This window comes from Gossypium arboreum, chromosome 1, assembly GCF_025698485.1.
Source record: "Gossypium arboreum isolate Shixiya-1 chromosome 1, ASM2569848v2, whole genome shotgun sequence".
In the NCBI taxonomy this organism is placed as follows: Eukaryota; Viridiplantae; Streptophyta; class Magnoliopsida; order Malvales; family Malvaceae; genus Gossypium; species Gossypium arboreum.
Genome location: NC_069070.1, coordinates 89,272,495 through 89,293,795, shown reverse-complemented (window position 1 = coordinate 89,293,795; position 21,301 = coordinate 89,272,495). Strand labels below are relative to the sequence as shown.

The window sequence follows — 21,301 nt, the reverse complement described above, 5'->3', positions numbered from 1 at the left end:
AACACAAGACCTTGAACAGGATGACCTGTCTGGTTGTTGTATTGTTATTCTATGAGTAGCTTGGGAATAAATTATTCAACCAGAAAGGTTCTTCATTAATCTGCACAGAAAATTTGTAAGAATCGAAGTCCAAATTTTGGGCTTAGCCAGCTGAATATATATCGTTTCATTTAAGTAGCAGTACCTTATGGCCTTAAGATTCTAGTTTGGAAGGTACGGGATGACTTATGGTTAATGAAATTGATGTTATCCGACCGAAAAATTAAAAGAACCGTCGCCTGAAAGATTCGAACTCTCGCGGGGAAACCCCATGTACTTAGCAGGCACACGCCTTAACAACTCGGCCAAAGCGACTTTATCGATCTCTGCTGTCCATCCAAGCTTATATATTTAATTAAATAGTTGTTGATTAAAAATATTGCTTCTTTAATATATATATATTTTCATAACAATCTTTTCTTTTCTGGGTATATATGTAAGAGGTGATTAATTTTCATTCATCAGAAAGAATGAGACCCATATAAAGAAAGTGATGGTAGAGAATTTTCACTTGGGCTCAACTCTCAATACATGAACCGATATTTTATAAACCAAGAAAATGTTAAATCAGAAACGGTCGCATTAGTTGCTATTCAAATAACAATCAATCCTATCAGGTTTCTCTGGCAACAAAAACCGGTCGCCAAGATTGTGACTTATTCAGCTTAAATCTAAGGACATAATAATTGCCTTTTTTCATCTGCAGTAAAGGGTATTTTATCAGCCTCTCGTCTTTTAGCACGGGAATCGAAATCAGTCGCGCCTTGCAAAATAGCCTATCCCTCTTGGTGGAATCAGAGCACCATCAACAGCCTAAGGGGGAATGAATTCTCAAGGATATAAGCAATGTCCAATGCAGAAAAATGATTTGAGGATTATGCATAAAACCAGTACCACCATTTGGAGCAACACTAACAACTGACTTACCTCCTAATTCTTGAGAACTTTAGGACATCATGGCCTTCAAATCATCCCTTGCTTAGAAAATGGGTTTATTTGCCTTGGGGTGTTTTTTAAGCGTGGATCTTATCTTTAGGGTTATTGGCTACTGTCCGGTCCTCTACGTTTTTCTCGATTTCGAGCAGTTCGGACATGTTCTATTCCTTTGCCTTTGCCTGAGCTTGCAACAGCTTGACTTGAACCACGGCCTTTCTCATTGTCTGGACTTTCATTTGCAGTCTGGCTTCGCTGTTCCTATGGGAAGTTAAACCGAGTAATCAGTTTTGTAAGTGCTGAAGTTGTGAATCGACTCCCTAAATAACAGTCACATTACCAAATTGCACCAAAAGAAGTAAAACATACCTCACCCTTTTTAGCTAACTTCTTGGAATTACTCGAAGCATGGGATTTCTTTGAATCTGTCTCTGCTTCATTCATACGGTTGCTGTTATTTTCTGAATGATCTACCTGTTGGTTCGGAGGTGGATGTTTACTTTCCAAAGATGATTCCTGCTTCCTCCCTTTCTCAAACTCTGCTTTGTCCACATACATATCCTGCTGAAACAGATTCTTGGTTCAGAGAATTTTGTTTAAAACAAATACTTGGATAACACACAGCTAAGCTTAACTTGAATGCTTATAAAGGAAAGCCCCAAAGTATGAGGCATATTTTGATGATATCACTAAGTTCACAACTATTAAAAGAAATTTATAACTATGAAGCAGTAGATATATTAAATTCAACCATATAACTGATCAAATCCCTCGGAGCCTGTCCAATTTTTTCTTCAACTTTCCACATCAACTTTCACAATCACAATTTCTCTTGAGGTGAGTGCATCAAGAATCTTCATACATCCATAAGCAACAACTAAGGTTTATGCACTGACAGAGTAGTGGCTTATCCCCCATTTGACCATTCATTGGAATTTATGCTCAGATGACTTTAAGTAAAACTGATTTTGCTAACTAATACTATTTCCATACTAATAAAGGCAGACACTCAAAAATTCAATAAATAGGTAGAGTTATTTGGATTTTGGAGAAAATGGAATACAATCATCAAAGTAAAACAACAGGATCAATTCCATTCGTTTTCTAGTAAACTACAGTACTGCATGCTGTCTCAAATGAATGTGAGTTTACCTTGCTTCCTGACCCTTTAACAACAGCTCCAGTACCCTTTGGCTTATCCTCTCTGTATAAAGTGTAAAAGCAGCATAAATATAGTTAAAAAAAAGTTAAAACAACTCCAGATGAGGATGTGAATTGTAAAAAATATGTCAAACAACTCCAGATGCATTTTACATTAAAGTTTAAACAATTCCAATCACTACAAGGATGACAAGTACTTATCACCAAAGAGACAAAAAGAAGAAATGTTTTGCTACATATACCCAAAAAAATATGACATTGTGATAGAACCAACTGAAAGCTTACATTTTTGCATGATGATTTGGTTGACGTTGACTGCATGAATCATTCATGGAAGCATATCTTTTCTCAAGCTGTTGATTAAGCTGCACCTCCAGATCTTCAACCGTCTTTTTCAAATTAATTATATCTGCCTCTGCTAGAGCTATGTCATTGAGATCTGCCTTTGTCTTCATAATAGTCGCAAGTTAAAATTTGATGCAAGTTAAAGATTAGGTGGATTACTTAAATCAGAGTCAGGCCATCGTATACCTTTTCGTCAATCTTAGCTGGGAGAACTGTGGGTTGTTCTTGAGATGAGTTAAGAACGGATTCCAGAGCTGTCCTCTTATCTCTCTCCCTTTGCAACTCTTCCTTTAATATTGCTACCTATTAAGTACAATCAAGAGCAACAATCAAGGTTCACGACGGTTAATTTATAAAGCAAATACAAATATTAAACTCCATATGTTGCAAAAAAAGAACCAAAAGAGCTTCACATTACAAACGTACTTCTTTCTCAAGACATAGTTGACGCCCTTGCAATGTCTTCTTTCGTTTTTCCACACTGGCTTTGAGTTTGGTATTACCTTCAATCTGTATGAGAGAGATGCCTTTGTTATGAAAAGTTTCCATACAAGTCAAGATAATAATAATAAGTTTTCGAAAGGTGGATAGGTAGCAGAACCTCTTCTCTGAGTCTGTTTTGCAAGTCAGATTTTTCATCCTCAACTGTCTCAATTTCAAACCTAAAATAAGGCCAAATTGATAAATACAAAAAAGAAAATAGAGCCGTTATCAATATAAAAGGTCTGACTCTAATATTTTTGTTATTTCACTTTTAGCCATGTAAATTATGTTATGTGAAGGATAGATTCCATCATCCTAAGCTTGAAAGAATACTTTAAAAGATGCTTGCAAATTTTAGTTGGTATTGTGTCTTTGTAAGGTATATGAAAAATAACCAGGAAAACAAGTCGTTGAAGGCTAATTTATACAGGGCTTTTACATACAGATCATAGGAACATTGCTTACTCTTCTCCAAATGGATAATCAATGGATTCCATAGAAAGGTTCTTCCTTGCCTGAAGAAGCAAACCCAATAAATTAATAATTAGTAAATGCATGACTATAAACATATTGACCAATATGAGCAGTTATAAGTTTTTTTTTTCTTTTTTTGGTTCATTATAAGTTGATTAATCTAAGGTAACTCCCTAATGCTCAAATTCATTCTTGGAAATACTTGTTAGCTAACAAGGCAAGTCAAACGAACCAGGCCAAAAGCATAACACATCAAAAATGCAGAAAACAAACACTTACAGAGGTACGTCCCCAAACAGCATTACGCCTAGCTCTGTGTGCAGCAGCTGCGGATTGCTGGCTGATTGGGATTTGAGTATGATGAGCTAACCTATCCTCCACATTGGTTGGACCATGAACACCTTTTGATAGCTCAGCAGACTTCTTGATCAATGTTGCTGTACTTTTACTATGATTACCCTTGCTCCTCTGTGAATCATCATTTTCTGACGATGGGTTGTGAATTGAACTTGAAAGCCTTTTGGTGGCTTTTACATCATGACCAGTTTCAGAGGACTCAGAACTTGAGCTCGAAGAATCAACATCCTGCAATTTTACACTCGGTGTGCATTAAATTTTATTACTGATTTATTGCTCTTTTCACCTTTACAAAAGAAACAGAAAGAATACTCAAAATCTACCTGAGGACCAAAGAATGTAACAGCATGCATGTTACTGGCCGAATCTATGTTAGGAAAGGCAGTTTAATTTGGGTTCTTTAATTAAAGCTAAGAGTACATTTTTATTCCTTTCCTTAGGTTTATTGATTATGTTTTTATTGTTGTTGATTTATTTTCCTTAGAATAGGTTTTCTATTTATGTAATAAGACTAGTCCTTATTTAAAAGGATGTATGAAATAATAAAACTTAAGTAGAACTTCTATTTATGTTTTTAACGAGTCCTAAAATTTCAGCCTCCCCTTGATGATAAAGGTTTCAATCTCTTTCATGAGTAGAACTATCAATTACATAGATTGTAACAATTTGGCATCAAAGCCAACGATCCCTGGCAATGGTAGAACAATGACCCGCAAAATGGCACACCGGAATACACAAGAAGCTTGAGCATATACAAACAAAAAAGGATCATATATTAGATTGTACATTGCAGCATGCTCATGAAGTATTGCTAATACCAAAACACAACTGTTTGATCAAATGCGTAAAGGAGTGGATAAAATAATTGCTTGTAAACAGGTTAGTAACTCTGGTATACACGAAGTTAGATTCTTTAACCGAAAAAACCAAACCTCAACAGTCTTTACCAATCTCTCTTCATTGTACTATGCCTAAAACCCTTCTAAACCCATCTCGACAAAAACCATGGTAACCACAACTCACAACCAACTTCACTTCCTTGTCTTATTAATTAACCGCTCCTAAATTCATATAAAAAAACCGATTATACCCAATCCAAAGAACCTTTAACTCATATTGGAAAAGTTTAATGGGTCTGAACTTTCTGTGTTATTTTTGAAAATATTCATGTTGGTGAGAAGTTTGAAAAGATTTATTCAATGGTGTTGATAAATGAGAATAAATTTGTGGTCTATGACCCGCTATTGATTTCGACTATTAGCAACGTAAGGGATCTTTGCAAAGTTAATCCTGACTTCGAGATTGATGACAAGCTCTAACCAAAGCACTTTCCAAGAACAAGTTTGAGTTTCAAAGGATATTGGAAAAGTTTCAAGAAAAAATCTTAAGGAGTCTTAGGAATTAAGAATTTTTTGGAAACTCCAAGATTTAGCAGATGCTTTTTGGATATTTTGAGTTATTTTTATTTGATAGTTTCTTATGATGTAATGAGTTGTAAATTATGCGACATGTGCTATTTTGTTTAATATTAGATTTTTTTGCTAATTGTGTGGCTGTAACCAAACATTTATATATTTAAAGCTTTGTAAAAAGATGATGTAAAAAAATTTGTCAGCAATTTATTTTCTGAAGTTAGTCTTCTCCACCTTCATCTTTTGATTTCTGTGGCAATTTACAGCTGCAATTTGATGTTCTGTTTTTTTCTGAGTTTACCAACAGAAAGCTTTTAGCTGTTCCAAAATCCATATTAAATTTATTGCTTCCACCCTTTTTAAATTTTATAAACTATAATAAAATGTAAATTCCATTTGAAAACGGTAGAGGAACAAACCTTATCAACATCCACATCATTGGTAACAGAGTGACCACTTTCACTGCCTGTTTCACTTGCTGCATCACCATCATCATCATCATCATCGTCACCATCCTCATCCTCATCATCATCATTGGATACATCAGAGCCTTCTGTTCCATCATCGCATTCATCGTCTTCATAAGATTCATCTTCGTCATAGGACTCACTATCATCTTCAGCTGCCTCCTCACTTTCACTGCCACTCTCTTCTGAATCAGAGTATATATCAGAGGAAATAGAACCTTCCTGCCAACAAAATTCTGATCTCGTAACTACAATGTAAAAACCAAATCCAAACCAAAGTAATAAGAATTTGGAATATGAACAAGACTCATATTTTTTATGTTTTTAAGAATATTGGGAAAAAGAAACAATTTTGACTTAGTGATCATATTTGCTCAAGAAGAACAGATAGAAAATAAAACAGATCGATAGTGTACATACTTGTCTTTATAGCGACTACAGAAAGCCATATTGAAGTTTAGTGAAAAAGAAGAAATAATTGGGGCTCACCCCAAATATTTGATCATACTCTTCCAATAGTGTTATAACAATGGCTTGAGCATGATTAGCTGCAGCAGCGGCTTGTAGCAATTGCATAGAACCATCACCACCCACATCAAAATCGGTTTCAATCTCACAATCACCAGCTAGAAGGGGTCGAAGAAGTAAGGGTGCCATGCATGCCGCCACGGCTGAAGTGCTCATTAGGTTTTCATTTTTGTGAGAAGCCACAACTTGCATCATCATTAGAATTCTGAAATAAAGGAACAAGACAAGTAAAATACGGATAAAGCCACAACAGGGCAAAGAGTGACAGCGATGAATCAATTACCTCTGTAGCAAATGACGGTTTGGTTCAGGAAACGTGTCCAATACTGCCAAACGCATAGCATTGACTCTAGAACCACGTTGAGTTCCTAATCATTGTATGATGTCCAATAACAGAATAAAAATAAAGAATAAGGATTATCCAACGTATACTTCCCTTTGGAATAGGAGGCATCAAGAATCCAATTACTGTGAAGCATGTTATCAACTGAATTTGTTAAACAAAGAACAGTTGAACAAAAGACTTACGGCATGCTTCTAGTAGCGCATTGCAGCATGATGCAGGAACAGGAGATGATGGCAACTCTCTGAGGATATACTGGAAAATGGCATTAAGGAAATTAGAAAAAAAAGTAGCAGGAGCAGTATATGTTGCAATTTAAATGAAACAATCTTCTGGAAACCAATATAGCATACCTTGACACAATCACCAATGACATGTGCATCCTCCTCGGAAGAAAACTCAGTTTTTCCTGCATTAAAAAGCATGGCCTAAAAGAGTTAGAAGGCTGAAGAGAATAGTTGAACTACAAGTATATATATTCTACTTTTTACAAAGCTACCCTTGACAGCATTGTTTACAGCCGAACATTAAATATTGAATATGTAAATCCAAAGAAATTGTAAGAACACAACCTATGGTATATGTAACCAGTGTTAAAAAAAATGAATATAGAATATAGTCAAGGAGAATGTGTCTGAACAAACCCTGTTCATATTCCTGAATTCGACGCTTAACATCTTCAACATCTGCGGCTTGTCGTAAGATCCCTTCTACTCTGACACCTTTTAAGTTATTTTAACATGATTATATATGCATAGACAGCTATCCAGTATAGGGAATTAGAAATTTAGAATATTACTTAAATGCAATTGTAGTAATTAAAAGAAAAGAAAAAACTCACCATGCTTTTCAATAAATTTAAGGGCCTTCTCCAAAAATGTTGGAGCTCCGTCAACGTCTTCCAGGGCAAGTAAAACTGGTCTGCCTATGACTGTAGATCTAACAGGCGGTTTATCATTTGCTAACGAAGAAATAGAGAAGAGCATCAATATCTCAAATTTGAGGAAATCAAGTTAAAAACTTGACAGGCTTGTGAAAAAACACAACAGAAAGAGATAAATGAAAACTAGAAGAAAAGGACCATACGGTTAAACAAGGATAGAAATAACTGACAGCCAAGAATCAAAAGCACTAACATGCTTGAATTCTTCTGATAATTTACATTGTTCCAATAAACTGATAGCTCTCTCACACACACACACATATATATATATATATGCATGTGTGTGTATCAGTTCAAAGTTGCACAAAACTCAAAAAAAGAGGCTGCAGAATACCTGGTTCCTTAGAAGCATCAACTTCCTCTGATTGATCATTCCTAAAAATGCCATTTTGTCCCATCGCATTAGCAGAACTTGGTGCTTGAGACAAAGCATTCTCAAGTGCAGCTTTCCACTCATACAAATCGTCCAATGTTTCAGCCTGGAACATCAACAAAAGAAATCATCATGTCATCTAATTTCTATCTATTGAAGTAAAGAGAGCCTTATGAAATAGCTCCATTGATTTATTGATAAAGGTAAAGATAGATAGTTACATATAAATTCAAACTACTAATTCAAAAATATAAAAAATTGTTAGATTACAGTTTCCTAATTAAGGAATATTTAAGTGTATCAGATAGGAGTCTGTAAATATTTTATTGATTACTATCCCTAACTTTAAGGCTGTTTTTAGGGACAGCATCCCTAGAATTAGTCTGTTTCCTAGTATAGAGTTTCCTAAGTTAAGCTTGCTATGTGTATAAATATTTATGTAATTTCTTATGAATAAACAGAATGAAAATAGTCTTTTTTTGGTATCAGAGCCAATTTTTTAGCTCAAATTCTGGCCTTTTTTTTTTGTCTGACAACTTTTTCTCATTCTCAATCAACCCTCAAGACAGTAGAATTTGTTCAAAAGAAACATGGCTGAAATTGTCAAAACCAGCAACACTAGAGAAGGAAATTCTCAAGAATCATCTGTTGAGTTCAATAAAAAAAATTGAGAAGTTGAAGAATCTGTTGGGATCATTAGAAAAATCTCCTTCAAAAGGTACTTGTGGTTTGGTTTTTTCATGTATATCCTCTTCTCAAGATTCTATAATCTCGGATATACCCACCAAAAGTTCTTGGGTCATTGACTCTGGAGCTACAGACCACATGACCTATTCCTCACAAAAATTTATTTCATATATACCTTGCCCTAGTAATAGAAAGATAACATTGGCCGATGGTTCTGTGATCACAGTGGCTGGTTAGAGTGATATTGTTATAAATAAAAATCTTACTCTTAGAAATATCCTCCATGTTCCAAAACTGTTTACCAATCTTCTATCTATCAAGAAAATTACTAAAGACTCTAACTGTAGTGTGGTTTTCTATCACAATTGATGTCTTTTTCAAGAACATAATACGAGGAGAATGATTGGACATGCTAAGGAAGTAAATGGCCTATACTATCTTGAAGAATCCAGTGGAGAAGTTAGTGCTCTGAATTCCTCACCATTATCTTTCATATTCGAATCTATTAAAACCAATAAAGACCAAATTTGGCTCCATCACCTCTGCCTTTGTCATCCATCGTTTAGAGTCCTTAAAATTATGTTTTCTTCATTGTTCAAAGGATTAACTGTTGAAAAATTCTATTGTGATGTCTGTGAATTTGCAAAACATAAACGTACCTCTTTTCTGGTAAGCAATAAAAGAACATCCGCTCCTTTTACTCTTATTCATAGTGATGTTTGGAGACCATCCACTATTTTAAATATTTCTGGGGCTCGATGTTTTGTATCCTTTATTGATGATTATACCTGTGTGTCTTGGATATTTCTTTTAAGACAAAAATCTGATGTAAGGTCTGTCTTTCCAACCTTTTATAGCATGATCAAAATACAATTTGGAGCTGAAATAAAAAGGTTTAGGTCAGACAATGCCAAGGACTATTTCAATCAATTTCTCTCACCATATTTCCAAAAAAAGACATTATACATGAGTCATCTTGTATTAGCACACCTCAACAAAATGGTGTTGCCGAAAGAAAGAATGGTCACATTTTAGCTATTACAAGAGCCCTCTTGTTCCAAAAAAATGTCCCTAAACAATACTGGGGGAGGCTATTTTAACTACTACTCATATGATAAATAGATTGCCTACAAAAGTCCTTGAATCTCAAAGTTCTATGCAAGTTCTAGCAAAATTCTTTCCTGATTTCAATACTTCAAGTAACCTTACTCCCAAATTTTTTTGTTGTGTTGCCTTTGTACATATACATTCTCAAAAAGAGGAAATTTTGATCCACGAGCTGTCAAGTGTCTTTCTCAGTTATTCTTCCACTAAAAGGGGTACAAATGCTATCATCCAGCCACAAAAAAAATTTATGTTACTTTTGCAGAACAAGAGAATTTCTTTACTTGTCCTTATCTTCAAGGGGAGATCTTATTCACATAAGATAAGGACAGAGAATTCTTTCTTCTTGACATTCCAGCTCCTGTCCAGCAACCAAACACTCACATTCTAGCTCCTGTCTAGCAACCAAACACTTCCACTCAGTCCTTGCCTGTTAACCAACCTGCCCTACTCAAAACTATGGCCCCTATGCAACCTGAAACAAAGCCTAGACCCAAATCACAAAGAGGGATTCAGGACACTACTCGTCTTTTACTGGTTTACTCAAGGAAGAAGGCACCGGTGCAAGTTCAATCATCTTCTTTTTCTATACAACCTGCTACTATACAATCTGAGGTAATTGTTGAACCTACTTTGAATACTAATACTAAAACTACTGAAAATTTAGATGATTTTCCCATTGCTATTAGACAAGGGACTAGAGCCTGTATAAAACATCCCTTGTACTTATTCATGTCTTACAAAAATTTGTCCCATAACCACGAAGCCTTTCTTACTAGCCTAAATTCTATCTTCATTCCCAAAACTGTATCCGAGGCATTAGAAGATGAGAATTGGAAAAATGCCATGAAAGTTGAAATGGAAGCTCTTGAAAAAAATAAGACATGGGACTTGGTGAAATTACCGAGAGGAAAGAAACCAATGGGATGTCGTTGGGTGTACACAGTGAAATATAAGTCAGATGGTTCTTTGGAGAGGTACAAAGCAAGATTGGTTGCTAAAGGGTACACTCAAATGTATGGAATAGACTACCTTGAAACATTTGCCCCTGTTGCAAAGATGAACACTGTGAGAGTGTTGTTGTCACTAGCTGCCAACCGAGGTTGGAAATTATAGCAATTCGACATCAAAAACGCCTTTTTTCATGGTAATCTTGAAGAGGAAGTCTATGTGGATGTTCCACCAAGATTCAGTCCAAAAACAAGATAGGTAGTTTGCAGACAAAAAAAGGCTTTGAAACAGTCCTTGAAGGCTTGGTTTGGAAGATTTACCAAAGTAATCTCAAGTTGGGGTATAAACAGAGTCAAGGAGATCACACTCTGAATGTAAAACACTCATCTTTAGGGGGAGTGATTGTTTTATTAGTCTATGTAGATGACATTATAGTGATTGGTGATTATCTGGGAGGAATGGAGAATTTAAAAAAATGCCTAGTAAAAGAATTTGAAGTCAAAGAGCTTGGTAAGTTAAAATACTTCCTTGGTATTGAAGTGGCACACTCTCTGGAAGGAATCTTCGTATCTCAGTAAAAATACATAGTTGATTTGTTCACAGAGATCGGCAAGTTGGGATGTAAACCAGTAGAGACACCCATAGAGGTGAAACACGGACTCGGAGATGCACTAGAAGATGCAGCAGCTGATAAAAGTTCATATAAAGACTTGTGGGGAAGCTCATTTACTTGTCTCATACCAGACTGGATATTTGCCTATGCAGTCGGTGTTATAAGTCAGTTTATACACAACCCCAAAGAATCACATCTTAGAGCTGTGTATCAGATTCTATAGTACTTAAAAGGCACACCAGGCAAAGGAATCCTATTTAAAAAGGGGAAGAATTTAACCCTTGCAGCCTATACTGATGCAGATTATGCAGGGTCTATGGTTGATAGAAGATCAACCTCAGGCTATTGTACTTTCCTAGGATGCAACCTTGTGATTTGTAGGAGTAAAAAATAGAATGTTGTGGCTAGATCTAGTGCAGAAGCTGAATTTAGGGCGATGACTCTTGGAATTTGTGAGTTATTATGGCTAAAAATTATTTTGAAAGATTTGAAGATCAAGTGGGAAGGTCCAATGAAGTTGTATTGTGATATTAAGTCTGCTATCAATATTGCACATAATCCAGTTCAACATGATCGTACGAAGCACGTTGAGGTTGACAGACATTTTATACAGGAAAAACTGGACAATGGCTTAATTTGCACTCCATTTGTGTCCACTGATGGTCAACTAGCAAACATACTACCAAAGGATTGTCTGGGAAGTAGTTTCAGAAACTAGTAAGCAAGCTGAGAATGGATGATATCCACTTCCCAACTTGAGGGGGAGTGTTAGATTACAGTTTACTAATTAAAGAATATTTGAGTGTATCAAATAGGAGTCTGTAAATATTTTATTGATTACTATCCCTAACTTTAAGGATGTTTTAGGGACAGCATCCCTATAATTAGTCTATTTCCTAGTATAGAGTTTCTTAAGTTAGGCTCACTATGGGTACAAATATTTATGTAATTTCTTGTGAATAAACAGAATGGAAATAGCCTGTTTTTAACAAAAATAATAATAATTCAAAAATAATTTAAATTTAAGACAACAGTTTTTTTGAATATTTGAATGTTTAAAATACTAAAACCAAGCTATTATGCTCCTGCAAGACTGATGGTCAATAGAGAAACAATCTTGGATTGATGATGACTAAAAAGCACAAATAGTTGATGAAAAAATAGGGGGATTTTCTGACTGAGGGTGCTATGATAATGGGCCATTGTTATGAGTTACGTCAACAAGATCGAGAATATTGTGATTTTGGAGACTGCTGATTGTGAAGTAATATTGTGAGTTATGGAGCTGCAGTTGGTTTATCCAATACATGGTTTGATATCCATTAAACGAAGTCCCTCGACCGGCTGCCAAGAAAGTCGGGCACAAACCTGGCCTCTTGGAACTGGTAATTTGTTGGCTTTGGTGAATAAGAATTGGCATTGTTTCAGCAGAAAAAGTATTGGAGTCATATGAAGATCAAAGAATATGCTCATTTGAGCAAAGGAGTAATAAAACATGTTTGGGCCAAGATTGAGAACTAAGTTGTTAGACAGAGTACTCATATAAAATTGAAGTAATGAGAGGCTTATGAAATAGCTCCATTGATTTATCCATCAAAGTCTCTATTAATAGAGAATAATAAATTGAAATTTAGAAATTCAAACTAGTAATTCAAAAATATGGTAAAATAATATTTAAAAAACAATTTAAAAGATAATAACAATTTATTTGAACATTTGAATGTACCAAATTCTAAAGCTAAGTTATTAATTTCCGAACATCTTACTGTTTCTTTAAAACCAGTGATCTTGCTAAAGCAGTTCGTAATAATGGGTTTCACAGGATAAAAAAAATGCTCTGTAGGGTATTAAGTGACAGAGTTAAATAAAACTTCTATAAAGATAAAAATTTCATGTTCATGGCATTCTGATCACATGCAAGCGTTGGTCACTCAGAACAAGGTCTTCTGCTTTCATTAGAGCTCAGTGTTGGTCAGATTCATTTGATCATTTTTACATGCAAGAATGTCCTTTTACTGTTTTGGCAGAATCATGATATGTGCTGTTCAAACAGAAAGCTCACAACTATTTATCAAGCTAAGGAAATGTAAAACTAAAGGGCCATGAATCTGACAAACCACTCAAATAAACAGTAGAGTTAAAATAGTATAAAAAGAATCAAAGAGAAATTATAGATGAAGAATGGGAGGAAGAACCTTGAGTGTGAAGGTTCGTCCATCGGGGCCATCTTGAAACTGTACTGTTATAAGTTTTTTATCAGCTTTGACAATCACACTAGAAATGTTGAAAGCCACCACAAGTTAGTAATTCCAACTTTAAAGATATTTGCAACTTGAAGAAGAGACCAAGAATTGGTAATCTTTCAGATATGCAAGCCAACCTGCCTGAATTGTTGAGATCAATACCGCCAAGAGTTAAGTTCACTTCATTCCCCTTCTGAGAAACGGCATTCTGAGAAGTAAAACAAAAGTAGATTAATCTTCTAAAACCTTATACATACAAAATGCAGCAAGAAAGAGAGAGAGAGAGAGAGAGAGAGAGAGAGAGAGAGAGAAATTGAGCTGTGCATGGGAATGTGGAGACAAGAGAACAGGTTACCATCAGGATAATAACATCTAACCAATAAATATCAACACTTCTAGACTTTATTTCCCTTTTTGATTCAGAGATTGCATACTGAAATTCTTCTCCAAATCGAAGCCTAAGTCCTTTCCTCAACCAAAGCATCATTTCTTTGTATTATTCTTCAAGGTGAAGCTCTCGAATGTCACACATTGTAGAATAGTGCATCTAAATAAAGTCTAACCCAATTATAAATTAGGGCCAACCTAATGCATTTCCATCTTTCATTTTTAGGCTTAATTTGCTGGTGAACCAAAGAAGAATTGGCAAGTGAAATGATATATTAACTGAAGTACCATAACTATCAAATAAGCAGTGTTTAATAACAATCAATTTTCTAGTACACTAAAAATGTACGTTTGTATAAATTACCATAGGTTCCACTAACTTAGCACTCTATCCTACTTGATAAGTTTATAACTAAGTTCCATTAATTTATGTGGAGTAAAAGTTACCAGTAAAGTTTAACTTTGAACTATTAGCTTCGAGTCCTACAATCTATAATTCATATGTGGGTTTTCAATCAAATTTATCACGATTAGTTAATTAGTTAATTTGAGTTGAGATATTTATTGAGATAGTTGTTTAGTTTAATATTTGTAATTATTGATTCTGATAAAAATGATTAATATAAGTATAACTTTTTTTTTAAAAGAAAATCTCCTTCACTATTTAGAGGTAAACTTTATTAATTTAGAGCCGCAAGAATGATTTAATTTTGAGGTCATATTTCCCAGTTTCTTTATGTTTAATCTAGCTTGAGAGTTTCCAGAGCTTATTTAGTCTGTCCAAAAACAAACTAAAAACTGCAAAATCACCGACGAAACGCGCAGCATGAAATAAACATGAAAGTTTCATATTCTAGCCACTAATAATTATTCATAGAAGAGAACATGAAACTCAAAATCAGATGCTCTAATTGACAGAGTAGTGCAAATAAAAGATAATCATAGCAAATTAATATCATCTCGATGATCTTAAAACCTAGTAGAGTAAAAAAAACAGCAGATCGCTTTATCTTTTACTGTATCCTTACAATAATTCAATTGTTGTGCCAAGAAAAGAGCAACAAATATGTAAAAAAAAAATGGATAAGCAAGCACAAACATCCATGTTGAGAGTTTAGACCGGCACTGCCAGAGTAAAGGAACTTACAGGGTCGCTTCTAAAGAAAACCAACGAAGTATGTGTCAAAATAAACCATCTTTTCTTCCATGACGTCCACCCAATTCCTTTAATCAAAGAAAAATAGGAAAAAGAAAGAAATAATAATTCGTAAGAATTCAAACTATTGTCCTGAAACCTTGATTTCAACATAATGCGTATTTTATAATAAAAGTAAAAATTGCTTCACAAAACTGTAAGATGAATGGCAAACGAAGAACTGAGTTTAATTGCAAAAGCAAAGTTAACAAACCTTTGGATGATAAAAAAAGTGGCCCACTCTTTAAAACCTGCGAGAAAGTTTAAAAACCTTAAAATGCACTAACTTTAATAATTTTAAAAACTACATGCTTAAGAAACAGGGAATGCAGGTCGGGAAGGTAAAATCTAGCAAACACTTAAAATAAAGAAGACAATTCATTCTCTAGCATCAAAGTTCCTGATGGCCGCTTAAAAGTCTAGGATTAAACTTAGTGGTTATTAAAAGCTAAAATATACTGCGCAACAAAAAAAATAGTTGCAATCTACTTGATAATAAACAGAGAATAGCTTATATACAGGCAGTCCTTCCATGAAATGGTTCAAAGCGTTTAGTTGACATCTCTCAATGCCCAAGCACATAAGATGTTGTCGAGTGATGAACAAAGATAATTGTCGACATGATCTTAGTGATGGCAAAGATTACCGAATGGTAATTTAGGGAACCAATGCTCACCTACAACTCTCAATCAACAACTCTAAATTCAGAACATTAATTAAACAGTTCATAGAGGAGAGAGAGTGGTTTACCGTATTTCCGGACCGAGAGTTCTGATGCTCCAATGAGCCTGGAGCAGCAGCTGCTGCAACATCTCCCTTAAGAAAAAAAAAAATGATTTTCAACCCATAGTCAAACTTTAAAAATTAGAGTTTAGGTTTTGTTTTCTCCTGAAGGTTGAAAACCTTTCCTAAAAGAAAGCAAGATTGATCTACACCTGATGTCCTTGAGATGGCTCTCGATCTTCCCTTTTGGAAGCCATCCTCTGCAAACAACATTACACCCAAACAATAAAGAGCAAAACAAAGAAGTCCAATTTCTTCATAAAAACTATAATGTAAACCAGAAAAGAAAAGAAAAGGAAAGAAGGAAAGAGAAAAAATGCCTGTTGTAATACAGAAGGGTCTTCCTTTTTGTTAGCCATTTTCTAAACAAGAAAAAAAAGAGAGAAGGAATTAACGTAAAATCTCCGTAAATCTACAGAACACCAAAATCTTCGAAAAACGAATAGAAAATTAACAGAAGGGGAAAAAGAAGAGAGTGATTGATCAAAACCAGTTGCCCTGGAGACGGCTCTTCCTTTCTGCTAGCCATTTTCTGAAGAGGAAAATTAAAAATAAATTAACATAAAATATAAGTTAAATCACAATGTATTTCTTCCCTGTTTCTGAACACCAAAATCTTCTAAAAACGAATAGAAAATTAACAGATTGAGAGAGAGAGAGAGAGAGAGAGAGAGAGAAAGAGAGATTGCTCGAAACCAGTTGCGCTGGAGACGAGTCTTCCTTTCTGCTAGCCATTTTCTGAACATGAAAATTAAATATAAATTAACGTAAAATATACGTTAAATCACAGAGTATATTTTTCCATGTTTCTGGACACCGGAATCTTTAAGAAAAAAAAAACAACGAATAGAAAATTAACCGAATGCAAAAGAAAGAGAGAGAGAGCACAACCAGTTGGGATTGAGACGGCTCTTCCCGTTTGCTATGTATTCTCTAAGGACATTAAAAACAAAAAGTAAAATCTCCGTTACAAACACAAAATATAGTTCTTTCTCTTCGACACAAGTAAAAGCAAAAAAGAAATAGGTTGATGAAAACCTGCTGTATCAGAGATGGTTCATCCCTTTTGGTAGCCATGATACTCTGATAACTCAGAATCAGAAAATCACATACCAAACAATTCACAAAAGGAAATGATCAGCAGCCTCTGCATCAATTTTAATTACGCTACAATATTTTTAAACAAACAAATACAATTTCAAAACTCAAAAAAGAAAAACATTTTGAATTAGGAACGTACTTTGTGAAAAAAAGAGGAAAAAAGAAAATTAAAAGGAGATAAGGAGAAGGCAAAGGGGAGAACGGAGAGACATTTTTTTCTTTCTTTGTTTGAGAGTGCGTTGGCTCAGAATTCTTTGCTAGGCGGAAACCCCGTTCGGTCAACCAAAGGGATAGCCTAAAAGCAGTGAGGCATTCCCTCCATAACGGAAATGGGATGGGAATTATGTTGCTGTTGTACACGTCAACCCCTATTTTTTATCTCTATTTTTATTTTTCTATCCCTTTTTTTCTTATGAAAATATTTGTGTTTTAGGAGGGAAATGGCGTTTCCGGTAAATTTTGCCTGTTTACAACGTTCCTTTTGTCACTCGTGAATTGACGTGTTGGGCCCATCGGCAAACATTGCTCAGTCTGTTATGGGCCCCTTTGCGTTAAAACTCAAAGGTCAAAATTTTCTATCAGACCTTATACTTTGCATAAATTTACAATTTAATTTAATTAATTTTAGTTATTGTACTTTTAGAAATTTGAAATCTACATCTAATTAAACGGTAGCAATTAAGTATGTCTGTTAAATTTTATTATTAATAGTGTATTATGTGTAAAATTAGATATTTAGTCCATGTTTTCACTTGAATAATTTTTAGTCATTATTTTTTTATTTTCAAAATTTCAATTTTAATGTAAATAATAATCATTAAATCTATTAACTATTTTTTCATTAATATGTAAAGATAGTAAGCTAACATGATATTACATATGTGATAATATATTTGACACATTAAATTTTCAAAATAACAAATTTTAACTTAATGAATTTAATAACCATCATTTAGTCATGACTAAAATTTTAAGATTATAAAAGTAAGGAGATTAAAATGACCAAATTAAAATATAAATACTAAATTAACAACTTAAGCAAAGTATAAAATCTAATAAAACCAAACTTAAAACACAAAGTATAGGATATAAAGGTTCTTTTTTTCCTCTGTAAACAAAGAGTGCAAAGGAAACCCAAAAAAAAAAAAACGGAAGTGTGAAAGCTAAACACCAACTAAAGAAAAGCTTCCTTTGAATATGAAACCTGATTATAAGTTAACAAAGCTTCTTAAATAAGTAATTTTTTAATGGTATTAAATAATTTCTTATTATTTGATAATATTAAAATATTTTGGTTAAAATGCTCGGTTACTATAATTTATAAAAGTTGTGGATTTAATTTTTGTAATTTATTTTAATTATTTTTAGTTCTTATACTTTTTAAATTTTAAAATTTTAGCTTTCACCAAACGATAAATGTTAAATTTTGTTATTTCCAAAATCTGATGCGCCAAATATATTATTATATGTGCAATGTCATGTCCACTTATTATTTTCACATATTACTCACTAAAAATCTAGTTAATGAGTTAATGACTATCATTTGCATCAAGACTGAAATTTCAAAATTTGAAAAGTATAGAGACCTAGGAATGGTCTAATTGGAGAATGTGGACTAAATCTTCAACTAAATGCACAATACAATACTAGTGGTTGAATTTAGCCAAACGAATTTAACTCTTATTGTAACACCATTTAACCCTAATTCGTTGCTAGAACAGGGTTACGGAGTATTATCGAACAGTTCAAAACAAATACGAACAATCATATAATAATATAACATACACATCATAATTTAATCATAATCTCCCTTTATTGAGCCCTCGAGGCCTAAATCATGTGTTAGAAACAAATCAGGACTTAATCGGAAGTTCAGAAAATTTTTCGTGAAATTTCAAAATTTTTCCTAAGGACAGGGCTCACATGCCCGTATGGCCCAGGGGCCCGTGTTTCAGGCCTTGTCCGACCTAGTGTAACTCTCTAACTTAAGCCACACGGCCAGCCACATGCTCGTGTGCTAGGCGGTGTGCCTCACATGGCTGAGACACACGACCGTGTGCTAGGCCGTGTACCTCACTTGGCTAAGACACACGCCCATGTCTCTACCCGTGTGTAATTTCCTGGGCATTCTGTTTTAAATTTTTAAGATGCAGGGGGCACACAGCCAACCCACACGCCTATGCGCTAGCCGTGTGTCTCACAAGGTCTGGTCATACTCTCGTGTGTCAGGCCATGTGGACTGAAAATGAACCTTAAACATCAAGTTTACCAACCCTGCAAACTTAAACAAAAAGCAATTCAATAACCAAATGTTCAACCAATCCAAAACACATTCAAATACATCTAAAATATATCAAAATCATTAGTCTAATGACTTAACCAATGTACTCTCATAGGTACTTCACATATATTATTCAATTCAATCTAAATGAACACCATTCAAACCAACTCTAATTTCATATAAATTTTCTACTTTAACTTATCATTTGATAACCTTAGCATGTCATATATAACCAACCATTATCATTGTAACATCCCAAATCCGGCCTAGACATTATGGCCGAATCTAGCAGTGTCACATTGATGTGTTTTTCATAAAGTGTTATAACATTGAAAAACCCTTAATATAATTGTCCTCTTTATGTGCTCCTAATGGTGAGACTGAGATATTGACGTTCATTTCAAAAATTACGTCACAATCAAAAGGTATTTACTTTAAAAACGTTTTGAATATCAAAATATCATTTTATAGCGGAAGCTTTTAAAACATGTTGCGTAATATGGTGTTTGAAAAATAGTTATCTTTTTGAAAACTCGTGTCCTACTGCTAGCAGTTATAATTCAAAACAATTAAAACCCCAAATTAAAGATTAAAAATTTAAAGAGACCTTATTACAGTCAAAATACCCAAAATAAGATTACTTATAAAAAATAAAGGAAATATGATAGTAAATGCGGTTGTGTGGCCGCCTTTGATTCCCTCACAGCACCTATCCGCTTAAGCTTGGGGATTACCCGTACAGATAAACAGATAGGTGAGTTTACGAAAACTCAGTGTGTAATCCAATATAAGCAAATAGTCAGAAAACAATCAGAGTCTGGGCCTAAGCCCTTTTTAGTAACAGTGACAATATCAGTTTGGCTTTAGCCCATCTCAATACAGAAACAGGCATGTGTTTGGGCCTTGGCCCATTACAGTAATAGTAATAGTATACAAGTCCTACCCATCCAGCCTCTACACTCCATCTCCATCCAACCCTACACTCCATGTGGGGATATAATCAACCCACCTACCCCTACACTCCAAGTAGTACCGATTGTGGCACTAAACAGTATTTGCAGTAGAGCTGCCAGTACAATACACTTCCTCCAATCATAATAAATCCATCCCCATGCAATGCATCATACAATCATGTCATGTCATATCATATAATCATACATGTAACCAATATAGTTTAAATAGCATGCTAAAATACAGTCATACATGTACATATATATATGTGCATCACATAGGGGCAAAACAATCATCTTACAATATAAGGGTAAAATAGTCATTTTATCATATATAGGGGGTCTAGGTAAACTTACTGACCCAACAGTAGGTCCACAGTCTCTCGGGTGACCCGTGCAATCTTAACAGTCAAACAGTGAAAATGGGCCTACGAAGCCCAAAAATGGCATTGGCCGTGTGGATTACACAGCCTGGTCCAACATCCTCCACACGTTCGTGTAGGGCCCACATACCCGTGGGCCTATAGAGCTTAGTTCGGCCCAAAATAGCCCAAAATGGCCTTGGCCCATGAAATCGCTCATGGCCGACCTCAACGATTATATGCCCTTGTTTAGGCATGCGGACTACCACACGAGCGAGCGCACGCTTGTGTAGCGTCGACGGTCACTTATTTTGGCTTTTGCCGATTTACTATTAGGGGCAGTGTTTTTACACACCCACACACCTGGTTTCGATTCGTCACGCAATGTCGCTCAGGCCCACACGAACCTCTAATCGAACCACTGTGATTCCCGAGGATTTAATCCCTGGCGATTGATTAAGAGTTTTCTATACCTTCCTCAACGAAAAGATCAAAAGACCCAACTGATGGAAGCAAAAACGTGATGGCCAAGGAGTGAAACGAAAATAGTGAGATTAGTGAGAAAGCAAAATCAGCACCAGCACAACCCCTCACCCTCGATTTACAACTGTCAAAAACCATTAAACAAAACCCCAATTTAACAACTTAAAAACTGAAACTTCAAGTATTATACTACTTACCAAAAGAATTACGATTAACCCCTGCACACAGTGGAGGCTCGAAATGTAAGAGGAAGGAGAAGCAATATCAATTCAGTAGAGGAAGAGGAATGAATTTTCGAACAAG

At 34.8% G+C, this 21,301-nt stretch overlaps 1 protein-coding gene and 1 non-coding gene across 14 annotated transcripts; both read right to left on the bottom strand.

Moving 5' to 3' along the window:
* Positions 1-272: 272 nt before the first annotated feature.
* Positions 273-354, bottom strand: TRNAS-GCU (transfer RNA serine (anticodon GCU)). Its single transcript has one exon. It is a non-coding gene; the product is annotated as a tRNA-Ser (tRNA).
* Positions 355-543: 189 nt separating this feature from the next.
* LOC108453479 (rho GTPase-activating protein REN1-like) lies at positions 544-17,501 on the bottom strand. Of its 13 annotated transcripts, none has more exons than XM_053029297.1 (30): positions 17,062-17,501; positions 16,860-16,988; positions 16,713-16,754; positions 16,518-16,559; positions 16,312-16,353; positions 16,142-16,183; positions 15,974-16,021; positions 15,789-15,854; positions 15,253-15,289; positions 14,991-15,067; positions 13,594-13,664; positions 13,409-13,487; positions 7,820-7,964; positions 7,384-7,503; positions 7,187-7,264; positions 6,896-6,951; positions 6,728-6,797; positions 6,483-6,567; positions 6,161-6,404; positions 5,624-5,893; positions 3,715-4,020; positions 3,427-3,476; positions 3,080-3,140; positions 2,905-2,988; positions 2,665-2,781; positions 2,419-2,582; positions 2,125-2,176; positions 1,342-1,536; positions 967-1,233; positions 544-852 (listed from the first exon to the last, which is right to left on the bottom strand). In XM_053029297.1, exons 2-29 carry the CDS (start codon positions 16,896-16,898, stop codon positions 1,078-1,080), a joined length of 2,838 nt encoding a protein of 945 aa, XP_052885257.1. In that variant the 5' UTR covers positions 16,899-16,988; positions 17,062-17,501; the 3' UTR covers positions 544-852; positions 967-1,077. The 13 variants fall into 13 exon arrangements, with proteins under 13 accessions (XP_052885257.1, XP_052885253.1, XP_017607090.1 ...); XM_053029293.1 differs by having other exon boundaries at positions 16,860-16,968; XM_017751601.2 differs by having other exon boundaries at positions 1,342-1,533; positions 16,860-16,968.
* Positions 17,502-21,301: the final 3,800 nt, after the last annotated feature.

Excerpts from the sequence above, each read along its gene's own strand:
- LOC108453479 (XM_053029297.1), bottom strand. The coding sequence starts at position 16,898 with ATGGCTACCAAAAGGGATGAACCATCTCTGATACAGCAG. Across the intron at positions 6,405-6,482 it reads AACCGTCATTTGCTACAGAG|AATTCTAATGATGATGCAAG; the intron begins GTAATTGATTCA and ends CCTTTATTTCAG. Across the intron at positions 2,177-2,418 it reads CCAAATCATCATGCAAAAAT|AGAGGATAAGCCAAAGGGTA; the intron begins GTAAGCTTTCAG and ends CACTTTATACAG.